Source organism: Mobula hypostoma, chromosome X1 (genome assembly GCF_963921235.1).
Source record: "Mobula hypostoma chromosome X1, sMobHyp1.1, whole genome shotgun sequence".
In the NCBI taxonomy this organism is placed as follows: domain Eukaryota; kingdom Metazoa; phylum Chordata; class Chondrichthyes; order Myliobatiformes; family Myliobatidae; genus Mobula; species Mobula hypostoma.
In genome coordinates this window covers 59,749,361-59,769,868 of record NC_086128.1, presented here as the reverse complement: position 1 = coordinate 59,769,868, position 20,508 = coordinate 59,749,361, and the positions used below count along the sequence as shown (strand labels likewise).

At 41.0% G+C, this 20,508-nt stretch overlaps 1 protein-coding gene across 5 annotated transcripts in view; it reads right to left on the bottom strand.

The window, feature by feature from the left end:
* Nucleotides 1-20,508, bottom strand: part of LOC134340331 (rho GTPase-activating protein 23-like) — a 490,201-nt gene that overhangs the window by 46,814 nt on the left and 422,879 nt on the right. For all 5 annotated transcript variants that reach the window (XM_063037438.1, XM_063037439.1, XM_063037437.1 and 2 more), the window contains 3 exons: nt 18,638-18,937; nt 15,337-15,389; nt 9,305-9,399 (listed from right to left, as the gene is read on the bottom strand). In XM_063037438.1, coding sequence (XP_062893508.1) covers nt 9,305-9,399; nt 15,337-15,389; nt 18,638-18,937 — 448 coding nt within the window. The remainder of the gene's footprint in view (nt 1-9,304; nt 9,400-15,336; nt 15,390-18,637; nt 18,938-20,508) is intronic.

The window sequence follows — 20,508 nt, the reverse complement described above, 5'->3', positions numbered from 1 at the left end:
GCACTGTTGTTGGAGTTTCATTTGGAGTTTGAGGAGAATTAATATATCACCAAAGGCACTTACAAATTTTTACAGGTATACCGTGGGAAGCATTGTAACTGGTTGCATCACCATGGTATGGAGGGGCCACTGCATAGGATCGGAAAAAGCTACAGAAAACACCAGTCTCCCCAGCATCCATGACATCTTTGAAATGCGATGCCTCAAAAAGGTGGTATTCTTCATTAAGGACCCCCATCACCCAGAGCATGCCTTCATCTCATTGCTACCATTAGGGAGGAGGCACAGGAGCCTGAAGGCACACACTCAATGATTCCTCAATGATTCAGGAACAGCTTCTTCCCCTCTGCCATCAGATTTCTAAATGGACATTGAACCCATGAACATTGCCTATTGTTGTTTTCCTCCCGTGTTGCACTACTTATTTAATTTAATTTTCTTTTTTTTGTATGTATACTTCTTATTGTAATTTATAGTTTTTATTATTATGTATTGGAATGTACTGGTACCACAGAACAACAAATTCTGCAACTTATGCGAGTGATATTAAACCTGATTCTGATTCTAATAGTGTATACAATTTACCAAGAAAAAAATGCAAAACCCAGCCATTATTTATATTATTTTCTATAGAGTGACCATTCAGAACCTGGTGGAGCATAAACATTCAACAATGTTATTTCAGTACCTTCTATTCTTCCTGTAATTTTTACAAATCGTCCATCCTTGTCTTTAGTCTCTGAAATATGTTCATAATTAAGAGGACTTGATATTAAAGTAGCTACTCCTCTTTTGTGGCCCAATTTATATGATGAATAAAATACATGCTTAAAGCCCATACTTTTTAATTTTGCATGTTCGGATTGGCTCATGTGCGTTTCCTGAAGGAAAGCTATTTGTGCCCTCTCTTTTTTCAATTTAGACATAATCTTATTTCTCTTAATTGGATTCAAAACCTTATTCACATTATAGGAAATTATTTTTACCAGTTCAATTTGCATTTTTAGCTTATAGAAAAAAAACACTCTCCTTTTCTGAACCAACAGTAAGCAATCCCTTCTCAACAGTAAACCAGAACATAAAACCAAACCCCAGGCATTTTTGAACACAGAACATTTGAAAATTTTCCCTGACTTCCAACAGTGAGGCCTGAGCACTGACCTGCCTCAGTTCAGAGGGATAACCCCTATCTCCAGTCTTTGTTAGAGGGTCCTCCGCAGTGTGAATAATCATAGAGAGTTCTCTGCTTTTTATGTCTCGACCATATTGCTATCATTCAAGTTATTCCATCTAGATTATTTTCAATTACCAGCTTTCATTTTACCTTTAAGTACAATTTACTCTTTTCAGACATTTCTCCATTATTCTACACTCTCTGTACGTTCACGTCTGAATACTGGAGGCTTTTCCTTATAGTTTGACACTCTGGTTCGAGTGGAGCATCCTCGCCGCACTGGCTGCCATGACCACCGCCGAATCTTCTCCAGTAACGACTCCAGTTGGGTGACAACTTTTATGGGTAGTCCCCGGTCCGCCAGGTCGGACGTTGCCTCTTCCACTGTAGCACAGGTTTTTGTCCCTTCATCATAAAAGACTCTTAGCCGAGCTGCATAGAAGGTCTGAAATCTGATGTTGTTTTCCTTCAGGACCCTCCGTGTTTCCGCGTATTCCTTCCGTCTGGCAAGAATCCCCGGTGCGTAATCGTGGTCTAAACTGATTTTACAGTTGTTCCACATAAAGCCTTTCTTTTGCCATGCCCGTTTAAGCACCTCTTCCTTCGTTCTGTAACTGAGAAATCTGACTAGAATCGATCTGGACTGGGCACCTGCCGTGGGCTGTGGTGCTAACGCGCGGTGGGCCCTTTCTATCTGTAGGTCTTTTGCAAATCGTCCATCCGGTTCTCTCTAAGCAGCTTCTCCACGAGGGGAATCACGAATCTGGGTTTACCTTCAGTTCCTTCGGGAACTCCGTAGATCCTCACATTTTCCCTTCTTGGTCTATTAGCTTCCACTGGAGCTGCTGTCGTAGCTGCAGCATTTCAATCACTTCCTCTGCGTTTTGCAGCCTCTCCTCAGTCCCTACAATCCCTGCTTCGGCTTCATCTAACCTCAGATTAGTTTTTCTTATTTCTCCTTTAATATCTTCCAGCTGTTTGTTGATATCTTGTCGGAAATCATGAATCTCTCTAAGAATCAAAGTCAGATTCACCGATTCTTCCACATTATCCCTCTTCCCTCCGGGAGAAGGCTCAGGAGCTTGAAGACTCGTACAGCCAGATTTGGGAACAGCTTCTTTCCAACTGTGATAAGACTGCTGAACGGATCCTGACCCGGATCTGGGCCGTACCCTCCAAATATCCGGACCTGCCTCTCGGTTTCTTTTTTGCACTACCTTACTTTCCCTTTTCTATTTATGATTTATAATCTTAATTTTTAATATTTACTATCGATTTGTAATCCAGGGAGCGGGAAGTGCAGAATCAAATATTGCCGTGATGATTGTACGTTCTAGAATCAATTGTTTGGCGACAATGAAGTATAAAGTATTATCTCCGTCCTGGTTAGCCGTGGGGGAGCTAGGCCCCTCGTCTTGCTGTGTCTTTTTATATTTATCAGCCTTCTGAGTGGACTTTTTATTCTTGTACTTAGATTCCATCCTTGCCCCTTTTATTGATATAGTTATATAATACTAAATATTTGTCTAATTTCGACTTTGGGGCAGTTTACGTTCTTTTTTGTCGAGAGACCTTTTCCTACGCTGCCATTCTCTTGGTGACCTGGAAGTCGTCCCTCCTACTTATACTATTTTCATATTTTTTATGGGGTAGCTCAGTTATTATCTGCACAGGATAACAAAGTACTCCTTTTCTTTGCAATTATTTCATGGTTGAATTGCTTTTAAAAATATATTTTCAACAATGTTATATTCCAGAAATCCCTCTGAATTTCTAAACACCTCGTGATAAACAGCAGATCGAATAACCCAATAAGTTATCATCCTTCAGTCAGTCAGATCTCCTGATTTGATGGGATTAGTTACTAAGGTGAAGGACTCCATTATAAATCGTAAAAGATTGTTTTGCAGGTACAAGGTGCTATCAAGAAGGCAAATGAAAAGATGGTTTTTACTGCTAGAGGTTTTGAATTTAAAGAAATAAAGTTATACTGTAACTACAGAATACTAGTGAGGCTGCACCTGCAGTATTATGTGCAGTTCTGGTCTCCTCACTTGAGAAAAGGTATACTGGATTTAGAGGCAGTACTGAGGAGGTTCACCAGTTTGATTCCAGAAATGAGGGGGTTAGCCTATGAAGGGAGATTGAGTCACCTGGAACTACAGCACTGTGCAAAGGTCTTAGGTATATATAAATAGCTAGGGTACCTAATACCTTTGCACAGTATTGTATTTGTCAATGTTGAGTGGAGAACGAGTTTATAAATCTGGCAGGAACAAAGGATGTTGGGAATGGGGAGGGTGGAGCGCCATGGGAGGGGTATGGGACAGATGACAGAGAAGGAGTGCCGGGGCAGGGATGGCATTCTGAAAAAATATGATATCTTCTTATCACCATGTATTCAGAACATTACAAACGCGATGAAAACATTTCTTCTGATTGCTATTTTCAGCAAAACTGAGTCAAAGTAAATTATCAGCAAAGTACACATATGTCATCATATACTACCTTGGGATTCATTTTCTTGCAGGCTTTTACCAGAAAATAAAGAAATACAATAAAAATTATGAAAAGCTATACACTCAGTGACCACTTTATGAAGTACCACCTGGACCTAATACAGTGGCCACTAAATGTATGTTCGTGATCTTCAGCTGTAGTCAAGGTTTGACGTGTTGTGCATTCAGAGATGTTCTTCTGCATGTCACTGTTGTAACATGTGGTTATTTGAGTTACTGTCACCTTCCTGTCAGCTTGAACCAGTCTGGCCATTCTCCTCTGGCTTCTCACATTACAAGACATTTTCATGCACAGAACTGCCATATTTGTTTCTTTTTTGCTTTTCACACCATTCTCTGTAAACTCTAGAGACTATTGTGCATGAAAATCCCAGGAGATCAGCAGTTAAACCATCCTGTCTGGCACCAACAATCATTCCACAGTCAAAGTCACGTAGATCATATTTCTTCCCCATTCTGATGTTTGGTCTGAACAACAACTGAGCCTCTTGACCATGTCTGCATGCTTTACGCATTGAGTTGCTGCCACATGATTGGCTGATTAGATATTTGCATTAATGAGCAGGTGAACAGGAGTTCCTAATACAGTAAAGTGGCCACTGAGTGTACATATTCAAGGACTGACAAACAACCAATGTGGAAAAGATGACAAGTTATGCAAATAAAAAGTAAATAATAGTGAAAATTTGCGTTTCAGAGTCCTTGAAAGTGAGTCTGTAGGTTGTGGAATCAGTTCAACATTCTTTATTCTACGGCAAAGGTTAATAATTTTGCACTGCATTATGAGCACTGACAACATAATCTGGGTGAAAAGGAACAGACTGTATTGAATTCTGCAATGGAGATTGTTTCTCTGATTAGAATATGAATTGTTGACTCAGGAAGCTCACTCAACCGCAGTAAGTTTGAAAAGTTGAATCTGTGAAGCAGGGGCTCTTGAAGGATAGGAATTCATGCATCTACTTTAAAATATTCTGAAGAAAACAATTTGCAGGACTGTGGGGAAAGAGCAAAGGAGTAAGACTGACTGAATTTCTCAACTGGAACTGACATAAAAGTCAATGAGGCAAATGATTTTCTTGGTGAGCTGAAGTTCTTGGTTCCTGGTTGAACTGATTCCACAACCTACAGACTCACTTTCAAGGACTCTACAACTCAAATTCTCGCTATTATTTACTTTTTATTTGCATAATTTGTCTTCTTTTGCACATTGGTTGTTTGTCAGTCCTTGATTATGTACACTCAGTCACCATTCATTAGGGACTCCTGTTCACCTACTCATTAATGCAAATATCTAATCAGCCAATCATGTGGCAGCAACTCAATGTATAAAAGTATGTAGACATGGTCAAGAGGTTCAGTTGTTGTTCAGACAATTGAACCTCTTGGTGTTGTTCTTGGTGCAGTGAGGGTAAGAGTTGCTGATCTAGCTTCTACTTAGCATCAGAATTAGGTTTAAAATAATTGACCTAATGTCATAAAACTGTTCCTTTGCAGCAGTAATACAATACGAGACATAAAAATTATGTTACAAACTAAATAAAACGTGCAAAAGATAAATAATGAGGCAGTGTTTATGAATTTGTAGGCCACTCAGAAATCTGATGAGATGGAGGAGAAGAAGCTGTTTTTAAAACATTGACTATAGGTTTTCAGGCTGCATTACCACCTCCTGAAATAGCAGTCACACAAAGAGGGCATGTCTAAACTACTAAACAGAGGCACGGCAAGACCCTTCAGATGTACGGTGTGCCCACTGGGCACCACGTAGGAACTTCATGACACATTCCACATGTTAGGAAGCCACAGGTGCAAGACATGCCACCAGCCTGAGAAGTCAGAACACGGGGTTTTGGAACATAAAAAAAAGGACTAGGCACCTTTGCTACCTATCTGCAGGATACATTCAAAGTTCAAAAGTTTGAAGTTCAAAGTAAGTATATTATCATGTATGTATATGATACCATATACTACCTTAGGATTCATTTTCTTGCAGGCATTTAAAGAAAGTAAAGAAATACAATAGAATTAACGAAGAACTATACATATACAGGCAAATGAGAATCAGAATAAGAATCAGGTTGAATATCACTGGCATATGTCGTGAAATTTGTTGTTAAGCGACAGCAGTACATTGCAATACATAATAATGAAAACTGTAAAGTACAGTAAGAAGTGTATAAGAAGTATATATATTAAAAGTTAAAATAAATAAGTTATGCAAAAAGAGAAAAGAGAAAATAGTGATGTAGTGTTCATGGGTTCCATGTCCATTCAGAAATCGTATGGCAGAAGGGACGAAGCTGTTCCTGAATCATTGAGTGTGTGTCTTCAGGCTCCTGTACCTCCTCCCTGATGGTAGAAATGAGACCAGGGCATGTCCTGGGTGATGGGGCCCCTTAATGAAGGATGCCACCTTTTCGAGGCCTCGCTCCTTGAATATGTCCTGGATGCCGGGGAGGCTCTTGCCCATTTTGGCGCTGAATATGTTTAAATTTTTTGTAGTTTATTTCAATCCTGTGCAGTGCATACCAGACAGTGATGCAGTTAGAAACCAAAGACTGACAAACAAACAATGTGCAAAAGAACACAAACTGTGCAAATAAAAAAAATAATATTGAGAACATGTATTGTAGAGTCCTTGAAAGTGAGTCTGTGGGTCGTTGAATCAGTTCAGAGTAGTGGTGATTGAAATGATCCCCTCTGTTTCAGGAGCATAATGGTTGAGGGGTAATAACTGTTCCTGAACCTGCTGGTATGGGACCTAAGATTCCAGTACCTCCTGCCTGATAGCATGAGCGAGAAGAGAGCATGGTCTGGATGGTGGGGGTCAGAAAGCAGTCACCTTGCAGTTCAGGGGAGTGTTGACACTGCTAGTTAGATATAAAACAGAGCATACTGCCAGCTCTGGATAACTCTGATGGTATTGTGCCCTCTAATCTTTAATCCCAATACTAATGGGGGAAATTATTGAAAGAGCATAACTAATCTAGTCTTCAATTTGCCTGATGTCCAACACACCCTCCTCTAACATAGACATACTGGTGTCCAGTCCTTAATCAGGCAAGTAGCACTCCAGTGCCAACATGTATTCATTTTAAATAATTTCCAGAACGAAAGAGGACAAACAAATAAATGCATCCCCCAAGCTCAGTTATACATTTCTTTTACTTAAAGTAATTGTAAATTAAAGATTTCTATATTTACAATTTATTTAAGGATCAAGGATAAACTTTATTTACCATATACAGTATATTCACATGTATTAGGAATTTGCTCTGGTATGTTGGTCAGGGTGCGACATGCAACAAAAAGCAACAGCATTCAACAATTAAAAAGAATAAAGACCTATATAAAATAAAGCTAGTAGTAAATGTAAAAGTTGGAATAAAATGTGCAGAAATACAAAGGTACATGGATGGTAGGGGTGTCGTGGGCTACGGTCCCCGTGCAGGTCGATGGGAGTAAGCAGTTTTGATGGTTTGGCATGGACTAGATGGGCCAAAGGGCCATTTTGTGATATACTTTTCTGTGACTCGACATGAACATCGACATGTATTTACAATGTAAACTGCATTATAAAAGCTGATTTAAAGTGCTTATAGTGCAGTGCAGTGACGGGAGGGGGTGGTTAATAGAGTAGTGTGTGGGGGGGATTTAAATAAAATAGTTGATCAGATTAAATAACTGGGGGTAGAAACTTCTAAGATGGCATGATGATTTTGTCTGAATAGTCCTATAGCACTTTCCGTAAGGGAGCTTTTGGAAAAGGCAGTTTGCAGTGAGTGTAGTGTCCGCAATGATTTTTCCTGCCTGTTTCTTTGTTCTGGACACATACAAGTCCTGCAGTGATGGTAGACTGCAGCCAGCGACCTCTTCTGCTGACCCGACAGTTCACTGTAGTTTTCATATGTTGTGAGAGGATGCTGCTTCAAGCCATATGATAGCTACGTAGAATTGCACCAGGACACAACATACTGTACTGAAGATGGAATTTTACCAACTGCTGCAAGAAGTAAGAGGTATTCTTGGGCAACAATTTTTCACTTTTTATGTGCTCTGTACCGGAAGTCTGGGAGAACAGCTGCCAAGCCTTAATGTAGGAGCAGACTATACTGCAACAGCATTCTTCCAATTTACCTTTCTCATTGCTATCTGTTTGGAAGTGCAATTCCTTTTGAAACAAAACTGCCCTCTGGTTCACTCATTAATTCCGGGTTGGAACTACACTCTGTTACTTGTGAAAATGCCATCTCCTTCTCTCAATTCCTTCGTCTCTACTGCATCTGTTCTCAGGATGAGACTTTTCATTCCAGAACTAGGGAGATGCCCTCCTTCTTCAAAGAAAGGGGCTTTCCTTCCTCCACCATCAACATCTCTTCCACTTCGTGCATGTCTGCCCTCACCCCATCCTGCCGCTACCCCACCAGGGATAGGGTCCCATCAGCTTCCACATCCAGCACATAATTCTCTGTAACTTCTGCCAACTCCAACGTGATCCCACCACCAAGCACATCTTTCCCTCCCCTCACCTTCTGCTTTCCACAGGGATCACTCCCTATGCGACTCCCTTGTCCATTCATCCCCACTGATCTGCCTCCTGGTACTTATCCTTGCAAGCGGAACAAGAGCCACACCTGCTCCTCCTCCTCCTCCCTCACTACCATTCAGGGCCCAAACAGTCCTTCCAGGTGAGGCGATACTTCACCTGTGAGTCTGTTAGGGACATCTATTGGTCCGGTGCTCCAGGTGTGGCCTCCTGTATATTGGTGAGACCTGACGTAGATTGGGAGACCGCTTCGCCGAGCACCTGTGCCCCATCCACCAGAAAAAGCGGGATCTCCCAGTTCCACCCATTGTAATTCCACTTCCCAATTCCATTCTGAAATGTCAGTCCATGGCCTCCTCTATTGTCGCAATGACGCCACACGCAGGTTGGAGGAACAACACCTTATATTCCATCTGGGTAGCCTCCAACCTGATGGCATGAGTTCCTCCAGCATTTTGTGTGTGTTGCTTGGATTTCCAGCATCTGCAGATTTTCTCTTGTTTGTGACTGGAACCATATCTCCTCACTTACAGACCTTAAGATAAAGATACAGACCTACTCTAAATTGTAAAAGTATCTCTGGTAGCTTTATGAGCTGCCCGCAAAACGTCATCATATATCGCCGGCACCATACTGGTAAGCCTTTGACAACTTCTATAGATGCAGAGTGGAGATTATACTACCTGGTTACATCATGGACTGGTGTGAAAAACCAAAATCAGGTTTCATAACACTGGCTTATGTTGTGAAATGTGTTGTCTTACGGCAGTAGTCATTACAATACATAATAATAAAAGCTATAAATTACAATAAGAAGTATACAAAAGCGAGGCACCATCATGTCCTCTCTGCACTGGTAGGGGGACCCTGAAACACATCCTCACCAGCTCCCAAAAGCCCTGGGAGAAGGACACTACCGCTGGCATCATAACCAGCTGCTGAAGGCAGTGGCAGAAAATATCTCCTCGGCCATTAACAACAGTAAGCACCTTCGACAAACCAGGGAGCCCATAGCCTTTGCAGTGGCTGAGCAGTGATACAAAAAGGTGTTAAGAGATTTACCTTTGTTTGTATTATCTTGTTTGGGAGATCGCGGTCGTCGGATGCCATGGTGACGTGATCCTTTCGGAGAAGAATCGGACTTATTATTTGCAGGGCTGTAACAGATAAAAAAGAAGCCAAACATGGTTTTATCATACATGCCCATCACTGAGTCAGCTCGTTTTCATGGCAGTATCCTACACAGATCTTGTCTCAGTTCACCCACTATTCAATCCTCTTCCAAGTCTTTGTAATGTTCTTCTTGGCTAGCCAACTCTTTTTATAAGCCTGAGATTATCCAAAATTATGTTTTCTTAATTTACACCATCCTGTTCACCAACACAGGGGTCCCCAACCATTTTTGCACCACGGACCGGTTTAATATTAACAATATTCTTGCGGACCGGCCGACTGGGGGGAGGGGTGGCGGTGTTCAACAGTGGGTGTGACAGGGAATGAGGAAGGGTGAAGCTGACTCGTATTGCCAAATCATATCGCTTCCTGGCGGCCCAGTAGCACATGGTTTGCGGCCCGGTGGTTGGGGACCGCTGCACCAACACACCTACAGTGGCATGCAAACGTTGGGGCACCCCGGTCAAAATTTCTGTTACTTTTGAACAGCTAAGTGAGTAAAAGATGACCAGATTTCCAAAAGGAATAAAGTTAAAGATGACACACTTAATATTTAAGCAAGATTACTTTTTTATTTCCATCTTTTAGAGTTTCAAAATAACAAAAAAGGAAAAGGGCCCGAAGCAAAAGTTTGGGCACCCTGCATGGTCAGTACTTAGTAACACCCCCTTTGGCAAGTATCACAGCTTGTAAATGCTTTCTGTAGCCAGCTAAGAGTCTTTCAATTCTTGTTTGGGGGATTTTCGCCCATTCTTCCTTGCAAAAGGCTTCGAGTTCAGTGAGATTCCTGGGCCGTCTTGTATGCACTGCTCTTTTGAGGTCTAGCCACAGATTTTTGATGATGTTTAGGTCAGGGAACTGTGAGGGCCATGGCAAAACCTTCAGCTTGCGCCTCTTGAGGTAGTCCATTGTGAATTTTGAAGTGTGTTTAGGATCATTATCCTGTTGTAGAAGCCAGCCTCTGTTCATCTTCAGCTTTTTTTTTTAAACAGACGGTGTGATGTTTGCTTCCATAATTTGCTGGTATTTAATTGAATTCATTCTTCCCTCTACCAGTGAAATGCTCCCTGTGCCACTGGCTGCAACACAAGCCCAAAGCATGATCAACCCACCCCCGTGCTTAACAGTTGGAGAGGTGTTCTTTTCATGAAATTCTGCACCCTTTTTTCTCCAAACATACCTTTGCTCATTGTGGCCAAAAAGTTCTATTTTAACTTCACCAGTCCAGAGGACTTGTTTCCAAAATGCATCAGGTTTGGTCAGACACGAGGAACTCTGCAGATGCTGTAAATTCAAGCAACACACATCAAAGTTGCTGGTGAACGCAGCAGGCCAGGCAGCATCTCTAGGAAGAGGTACAGTTGACGTTTCGGGCCGAGACCCAGTCCTGACGAAGGGTCTCGGCCCGAAACGTCGACTGTACCTCTTCCTAGAGATGCTGCCTGGCCTGCTGCGTTCACCAGCAACTTTGATGTGTGAGGTTTGTTCAGATGATCCTTTGCAAACTTCTGATGCTGAATTTTGTGGTGACGACACAGGAAAGGATTTCTTCTGATGATTTTTCCATGGAGGTCATATTTGTGCAGTTGTTGCTGCACAGTAGAACAGCGCACCACCACTCCAGAATCTGCTAAATCTTCCTGAGAGTCTTTTGCAGTCAAACAGGGGTTTTGATTTGCCTTTCTAGCAATCCTACAAGCAGTTCTCTTGGAAAGTTTTCTTGGTCTTCCAGACCTCAACTTGACCTCCACCATTCCTGTTAACTGCCATTTCTTAATTACATTACGAACTGAGGAAACAGCTACCTGAAAACGCTTTGCTATCTTCTTATAGCCTTCTCCTGCTTTGTGGGCATCATTTATTTTAATTTTCAGAGTGCTAGGCAGCTGCTTAGAGGAGCCCATGGCTGCTGATTGTTGGGACAAGGTTTGAGGAGTCAGGGTATTTATAAAGCTTTGAAATTTGCATCACCTGGCCTTTCCTAACGATGACTGTGAACAAGCCATAGCCCGAACAAGCTAATTAAGGTCTGAGACCTTGGTAAAAGTTATCTGAGAGCTCAAATCTCTTGGGGTGCCCATACTTTTGCATGGTGCTCCTTTCCGTTTTTTCACTCTAAAATTGTACAAAACAAAAATAATACAGCAATCTTGCTTAAAATGTTGAAAAGAATGTTTCACCTTTAACTTTATGACTTTTGGAGATCAGTTCATCTTCTACTCACTTAACTATTCACAGTAACAAAATCTTGCATGCCACTGTATCTGTAGCTGACTCAATGCGAGACAAGCTGGATGTCCTTCATCTGCAGCTGACCCAGCACAAGATGAGGAACTGCGGCGTGCTTGTTCTTGCAGAAACATGGCTCCAGGTCAACATACAATGTACCATCATTTTTCAGGCCAGGCCATTCAGGAACTTGTGTTAATATTATTTTGAGACTGTATGTGCTATCTGTGACTCTACGTACTGTGATTTGCACCTCAGTCCTGCAGGAATGCTATTTCATTTAGCTGTATACATGGGCCTGGTTGAGTTACAATTAAACTTAAACTTGAACTTGAAAATGATTAAGTCAGAAGTTTACTTTTTCATACAATATTAAAGCAGTAGTCTAGGTGATGATTAAAAACCTGGTTTCTGTCAGCAAATATAAATGAATTGGACTGAGAAGTTTTTTTTAGAAAAGGTAACTTTTTATTTAATAATCTTTTTTTAATTAAAAGAAGTTTAAAAAATAAAAATTTCAAATAAACAATGATCAAAAAAAATCAGGTTTCTGTCAGCAAATACATCCAGTAAATAATTTGGACTGAGGTTTTTTTTAGTTCTTGTTTTTTTCTTTAATATTCTTTCTTTATTTACTATTCTTTTTATTTGAAAACATTAAATTAAAAATTCAAAATAAATGTGATTACAGTACCAAACTAGTGATTTTGTAAATCTGACTGCTTTCAGTTAAGTGATTACATTGTGTAAATGAGGGTAGTTACAAAAAAAAACACCATTTACACCACTGGGATGGCAGGGTGGAGATACGTCTCTACCAAAGGAGGAGTCAGGCACTCCTTCCTCCCGCTAGCATGCGGCTCAGCCTTGGGCAAAGTATAGCACCTGCTTAGCACCCCGCCCCCGAACAGGGTCAGGTCAATGGGACTAGAGAAAATAATCGTTCGGCACGGGCCAGTTTTTGTGCTGTAGTACTCTATGAATCCATGACACAAAGGATTCATTTCACTGTATGTTTCGATATACAGTGTACATATGACAAATAAAGCTAACCCATTCCATCTGCCAAAAGCGGACCTTCCCAAAGGTTCAAAGGTATATTTATTATCAAGGTATGCAGTATACAACTCTGAGATTTGTCTTCTCCACACAACCACGAAACAAAGAAAACTATAGAGCCTATTCAAAGAAAAACATCAACTCCACCCCGCCATGACCATGCACAAAAAAATCACTCAAACGGCAATACGAAAATCAAACCTCCACAACATGAAAAAACAATTCTCACAAACAGCAACAAAAACATCAAAACCCAATCACCCCTCCCAAGACAAAAAAAGATCCTGATGGGAAAACATTTTAATTCTGATTCTCATTCACGTTCTGACGTGTCAGTCCATGGCCTCCTCTTAAGCCAAGATGAGGCCACCCTCAGGGTGGAGGAGCAACATCTTATATTCCATCTCCCTCCAGTAATTTTTTTCCCTCTCTCTCTCTCCATTTTTTCTATTCCCTACTCTGGCCTCTTATCTCTTCTCACCTGCCAGTCACCTCCCCCTGGGACCCCTCCTCCTTCCCTTTCTCTTATGGTCCACTCTCCTCTCCAATCAGATTCCTTTCTCTCTAGCCCTTTATCTTTATTTACCGCCTGGCTTCACCTATCACCTTCCAGCTATCCTCCGTTTCCCCTCCTCCACCTTTTTACTCTGGTCCCTTCCTTTCTAGTCCTGATGAAGGATCCCACCCTGAAACGTTGACTGTTGACTGTTGATTCATGATCATAGATGCCGCTTGGCTTGCTGAGTTGCTGCAGCATTTTGCACGTGTTATCTTTATCTTTTTATTTTGAATCTTTCTCTAATAGGGACATTTACAAGGGTCAATTAATGTGCCAACCAACACACTTTCTGGAAGTGGGAGGAAAGCAGAGCAACTGGAAGAAACCCATGGCATCAGAGGGAAGAACTGCATCCATGCAGCACTTAAGGTCAGTACTGAACTCAAGTCTCTGGTGAGAAGGCAGTGTCTCCATAACTGCCCCACTGTGCTATAAATGGACTTGTCTGAATTTCAGAGAACGCTGGATCATTCCCAAAGATTGCAAGCAAAGTTTTGTCAACATTTTGTGCCCAGGTCCACAAAAGAAGAGCATGTCTGGGTAGTTTAATGCTGTTAAATGCTTGTGATTTCATACCCAAAATGGAATCCATAATTTTTGATGATGAGGGAGGGGAAAGGAAAAACAACTCGGCAATGCACTCTCACAAAACCAGAAGCATCTAACTTCATTTAAGCAGCTTAAGCAGTCCTGGAAAAAACTCAGATAATTTCCTTCTAACGCTTTGGCACTGCTAACAAGCTGCAATATCAACACTTGCATTGTTAGACCTTATATAGTCCTATATAAGGTTTGCATACCAAAGGAAGTTTGCCAAGTTTTGATAAATATTCATAATGATTTCCACCCCCTTGGAATGTCTTTTTTTAAACAGCAAAATTTTTCCATGAAATGAGTCACTCATTTCTCATGACCATCTACATGTCAACCAGATAACAACCGCGTTTCAAAAAAAAAGTCGAATTTGGACAAAGTACACAGCATCTTTGTTTTTTTAAAAGAGCATTTCAATTCAGAAGACAAAATGTTGAAAGAAATACATTTTGATGGTCTGCACAGTGTTGATAATTCTGTAAGATATTCTGGGAATGAAATGTTTGAAACAGGGGTTCCCAACCTTTTTTAATGTCATGGATCCTACCACTAACTCATGGGTTCATGGACCCCAAGGTTGGGAACCCTTGAGTTAAAGTATGAGGAGCATTTGATGCTCTGGGCCTGTACTCACTGGAGTTTAGAAGAATGAGGGGGTGGGGTATCTTATTGAAACCTATCGAATGTTAAAAGGCCTAGATAGAGTGGACATGGAGAGAATGTTTCCTATAATGGGGAGACTAGGACCACAGAGCACAGCCTCAGAATACCTTAGAACAGCAATGAGGAGGAATTTCTTCAGCCAGAGGGTGGTGAATCTGTGGAATTTGTTATCACAGACGGCTGTGAAAGCCAAGTCATTGGGTATATGTAAAGTGGAGTTTGATAGGTTCTTGATTAGTAAGGGTATCAAAAGTTATGGGGAGATGGCAGAAGAATGGGATTGAGAGAGACAATCATCATCATCATTATATGCTGTATTGCATGACATGGGCAATCATGGTCTCCCATCTATCTGTCTTTAATCTGAGAAGTTCTAATAAGCTTTTCAAAACTTTTGCCTGCAGCCCCTGATAATAAATCAGCCCTTATGACAGCCATGGTGGAGCAGATTTGATGGGCTGAATTGGCTATTCTGCACCAAAGTCTTACGGTCTTAAGGCTTTAAAAAAACCTACAGCAGATCACAAATTAACATAGAGGAAAGCCATCTGGTCTAAACGGACCCCTTCTCTTGGGAGAAATAATATGTAACATCACTGACATCCTTGAGGACAAATAGCATTTCCAAAATCTCCTAAGCTAACATGAATTTAGATCTCAGTCAACAAGACTTTGCATTAACAAAGACCAGAAGCTTTTTCATTCCATACTGCCGACTGTAAGAAAATCATGGTAAATGAGAATAAAGTAGTGATCACTTTTATTTTAAAAACATAAGGTATTAAGAAATAATTCAGAATATAATTGGGTTTATTACCTCTGGTTCCTGTATTCCTTTAATTTGACTTCTATCAATCTGGCACTTGTGTCCTAATGATAAAAGAGACCATACTTTAGACACAACAGTCCTTTAATGTATTCAGGCAAAACTTCCATGTACATTATAACCACCAAGAGGACAGGTAGGGAACTGAGTCAAAAGGAAAGGGTTAATATACGAGGAGTGTTTGAGGGTTCTGGGCCTGTACTCACTGGAGTTTAAAAGAATGAGGGGAGAATCTCATTAAAATCTATCGAATATTGAAAAGCCAAGATAGAGTGGACGTGGAGAGGATGTGTATTATAGGGAGGGAGGGGAATCTAGGACCAAAGGGCACAAACTTAGAATAGAAGGGCATCCCTTTAGAACAGTCATAGAGTCATAGAAAAGTACAGCACAGAAATAGGCCTTTCGACCCATCTAGTCTATGCCAGAGATGAGGAGGAATTTCTTTAGTCAGAAGGTGGTGAATCTGTGGAATTCATTGCCACAAAGGCTGTGAGGCCAAGTCAGAAATTGATAGGCTCTTGATTAGTCAGGGCATCAACAACTTCGGGGAGAAGACAGGAGAAGAGGGTTGAGAAGGATAATAAATCAGCCACAATGGAACAGTGGAGCAGACGATAGGCTGAATGGCCTAATTCTGCTCCTACATCTTATGCTCTTTATAGAATATATAAGAATCACGCTTGATGTATCTGTTAGTCTTTTGAGCAGTTTATTGACTAAAGTAGATGAAGGTTAAACCAGTGGGTGTGGTATACTGGTCTTTCAGAGGGTTTTCAGTAAAAGTGCTGAACAAAGTTACAGAACATGGTCATATACCAGCATGAATTGAGAGTGTCTTATCAGGAAACAAAGGGAATGAATAAAGAGAGAAACACACACAAAATGCTGGAGGAACTCAGCAGGTCAGGCAGCATCTATGGGGAGGAATAAACAGTTGACATTATGGACAGAACCTTTATCAGGACTGGAATGGAAGGCAGTAAGACGACAGAATAAAAAGGTGGGGGGAGGGGAAGGAGTATAAGCTAGAAGGTGATAGGTGAGATGAGGTGAGGGGAAGATAGGTGGTTGGAGAGGCAGAATGAATTGAGAAGCTGGGAGGTGATAGGTGGAATAGGTAAACGGTTGCAGAAGGAGGAATCTGATAGGAGAGGAGAGTGGAACATGGGAGAAAAAGGAGGAGGGGCACCAGACAGAGGTGATAGACAGGTGAGGAGAAGAGAGGGGGTAAAAGAGGAACCAGAATGTGGAATGGAAACAGAGAAAAGGAAGTGGGGGTTGAAATAACTGGAAGTCAGAGAAACTGATCTCCCTTGGGTTGGCAATTTGCGACCAACAAGGTACCACTGATTGTGAAAGGATTGTGTCAGCTACAATACAAATTAATGCTCTAATCAATGTCAGCAATTATTGTTGAGATGTATTAGTGAATCCATTTGATAAAGTACTGAGCTACTATTTGCAGGTCTCAACAGACTTTCAACAGGTTAAATGCAAGACCTGTTCTCGGTCAAAGAATTCCATTGTATTGCTATGGCAACATATCATAAAGTAAGTTAGCTCCTTTGTAGTGTATCGAAGATAATCCATTAACGGAGGTGGAAAGATCAATACTGCACATAAATATATGATATTTCATAAAGTCAGTTTTCATCCTTTTACAGTTGGAATTGAAGCAACATCAAAATAATCAACGTTATCTTAAAGACAAAAGATGCAACTGCAGTGTTGCTTGGCTCCTTAAGGTTGTTATAGCTGGGTGTGGTAATAGGGACAAGCTGCCACTACATATTAAATTCTCCCAATGGCATGTCCCTCAAATAGCCTTTGACAGCCAAGTCCAGCTCCTAGCCTTCACGTGTGGTTTAGCTACTAAGCCTGGCGGAACCGTTTCTACTGACAGAAGAAGGGGCAAAGGCAGGTTACTGGCACCTTAAAACCAGTCGCTTCAGGCAGATGAGGCTCGCCAGCTGTGGTTGGCAGCTCATCTAGAAGGAAAATTCTGATCTCAAATCCTTGTTGCCTTGCAGCTATACCCACTTGTGGGGAAGGTTTCAGGAATAGAGCCCGAGGGAAAAATCTGGAGCTGGAGTCCCTAAGGCAGTTCTATGTTGAGTTCAATGCTGACTGGCAACTCCTGCGATGCAGCTGATGGCAAACTCTTATCAGTCTCTGCCGTTCCTTCTGGTTCATCAGATGCATGGAGAGGGGGAGCTTGCTACATGGGCAGCAGCTTCTCCATATTGTACTGCTAGACTTGCATATCTAGACAGCTGGGACGCAACATCCATGGTCAGCTCTGACCAGTACTACTCTTTGTTATCCTTATGCCATATTTTAAATAAAACTCAGAGCTTTTTACTTCAGCATGTCCTCTTTCCAATTTGTCAACAGGATTGGCTGTGGTGAAAGTAGTCCAAACACCAGTTCTGACCTGTAATATTAACCATGTTTCTCTCTCCACAGATTCTGCCTGACATTATGAGTACTTTACAGAATTTTCAAACTCAGTTGAAATTAATGTTGGTGTAGCTTGTCCCTAGGAAAGAACCCAGCTACAGGAGTCTGTAAGTCTGTAAAAATAGAGCCCGATTGTCACCCATGAATGACTTTAATTTTAGCTGAATTCTAAATTAGGGTGATGGGGTAAAGATACATCTCTACCAAAGGAGGTGTAAGGCACTCTTTCCCTCTGCTAGCCTGCAGGTCACCCTTGGGCAAGGTGTAGCACCTGCTGAGCACCCCCTCCCCCACCCAACCGATCAGGGTCACGTGAAACCACGGGAGCAGGTGATGGATGAGCAGCCAGTGCAGATCACAATTCTTGGTGATGCAACCACTGGCGCCAGGTAGACAATCTCTGAAAGGTATTGATACTGGCTGGGGTCACTCATCTTGTAAGCCACTGCCCAAAGATGGCAATGGCAAACCACTTCTGTAGGAAAATTTGCCAAGAGCAATTATGGTCATGGAAAGACCACGATCGCCTACATCATATGCCACAGCACATAACGAATGAATGGGTTTTAAGTGAACGTAGTACAGATTTTGCCCACAAGTTGAAAAACACACACTCAATATGGTCACCATACCGCCACAGTATTGTCATGAAAGGAATGGAATGCATACGAGACTGATAAGAACACTAGAACAACTACTAAAAGTGGAGGGAAAAAGGCATAAACATACTGTTTCTACATACACAAGACTTTTGAATTTTAATATTATGGGAGCTCCTTGTCTTTACTTAGGGGTGTCCATAAGTCGAGACAGCCTATATTGTGCTTACCTCTCCCTCTGTTTTACTGTTCTCTTGGATAATTTTAATCCAGTTCAACATATCATCTCTATCCTCAGCCTGAAACAGGTATTCACAGAAATCTGAAGTAGTCAGCCTGAACACATTCTTCCTTTTAGTGTCACTGTATGAAATATCAATCAAACAGGCTTTAACACAAATGGGCTGCTCATCCTCAGCCGGTGAAGAAACGTAGGTCACTGCGTCCCTTTTGTCCTTGTACAAATAGAGGGAATGCGATCGCAGGAGGGCATACACCCTTTTCCAAGACCGAATGCTGCTCACAACCTTCTGGAAAACAAAGACACAAAACAATATCTTAAATCAGGTTTAAAGGTAAAATCAACTGAATATCTGTTGATATTAATATTTTAGCGATTAGCGATTGTACAGACAAACAATAAACAGAGAGAAATAAATTCACTAAAATTGTGCAAAGCTTTGACCTTGATGGCAGTACATGAATAATTAAATGAACAAATTAATCAATAGGGCATCAGTCAACTAGCAGAACGACAAGTAAGTAACGAAATAAATGAATTAATCATCACACACGGGCTTTTGCTATTGCATGAACGGTGGGGAGGGGTGTGTGGGGTCAATGCTTCCGCTGGTGCAAGTGGGGAAGGGGGAGGGTCGATGCTTCTGCTGCTGCTTGTGCATGGGGAGGAAGGGGCTATAGTGTTCTGATGTTTCTATCACTTATTCCATAGGGTTTCTTGTTCTGCGGACGTCTGCGAAGAGTAAGAGTTGCAGGTGGTATATGGTATACATTCTCTGATATTAAGTTCAACCATTTGAACCATACTTAATTACAAAATTAAGGTTTAATAATATCACTAAGACATTAGTGATCAGGTTATTTTTCTTATGTTGGATTTTTTTTGCATAGAAAATGTTTTGATCTTTTTCTACCACAGTGGATTTGGATCCTTTAATGCAAATATGTTAATCCAGGACAAGTGATAACAGTACTCAAAGCAACATGTAGAATTCAAGAAAATGGAGTACCAGTACTTGTTATGCACAAACTATTTCATTGACTTTAGTCTTTTTCATCTGTGGAACTAAGTTTTACATTCAGTACTATTCTACCTTGGGTGGCTGGGTGCAGATATGTCTCTGCCAAAGGAGGCGTAAAGCCCTCCTTCCCTCACATTCAGTATTATTCTGCCAGAAACTCCGAGCTGCTTGTTGCTATGGAAGTGTTTGGATGCAGCCACCGTAGTACAGGGGAGAAAAGAAAAAAAATAATTCTCATGCATAATAAGCATTAATCAAAACAGGAAATGCTGGATATAAACAGCAGGAACAAGGTATATTTTTGGTGGGGTGGGAGCAAAGGGCCTCTTTGCCAGAGATTTGATGAGTGCTACCCTTCCAAAACATTAATTTGCCTTTTACTTTAAAAATACTGTTTTTACCGCATGTGTCAAGATTTTCTGGTTTATTGAATTATCTGCTTTTAAACAACAATAAAAAGACAAAAAGACATACGATTCGATTCTACCTATTCTCTCGAGCCGGAAAGCAAATCAGTTATATTATGTACTGTTCAGAGAGATACTGCCCTCATTTCAGCATAGTTTCCATTTGCTTTTCATCCACCCATGTCAAAAGAATATTTATAAAGGAAATGACTATGGACAAAAGTATTTAAATTAGAAGAATTTTATATATCAAATGTAAATATATAGATTACAACTCTTTATAGGAATAGAATGGCTACAAATATTTAAATTGTAAGAGTTTCACACATCAAATGTAAATATACAAATATAACTCTATAGTAACAGAAAATCAGATTCTCTGACTGTTAATTTCAAAAGATTGACCTTTGGAGTCAATTTGTTTTTGCGCTC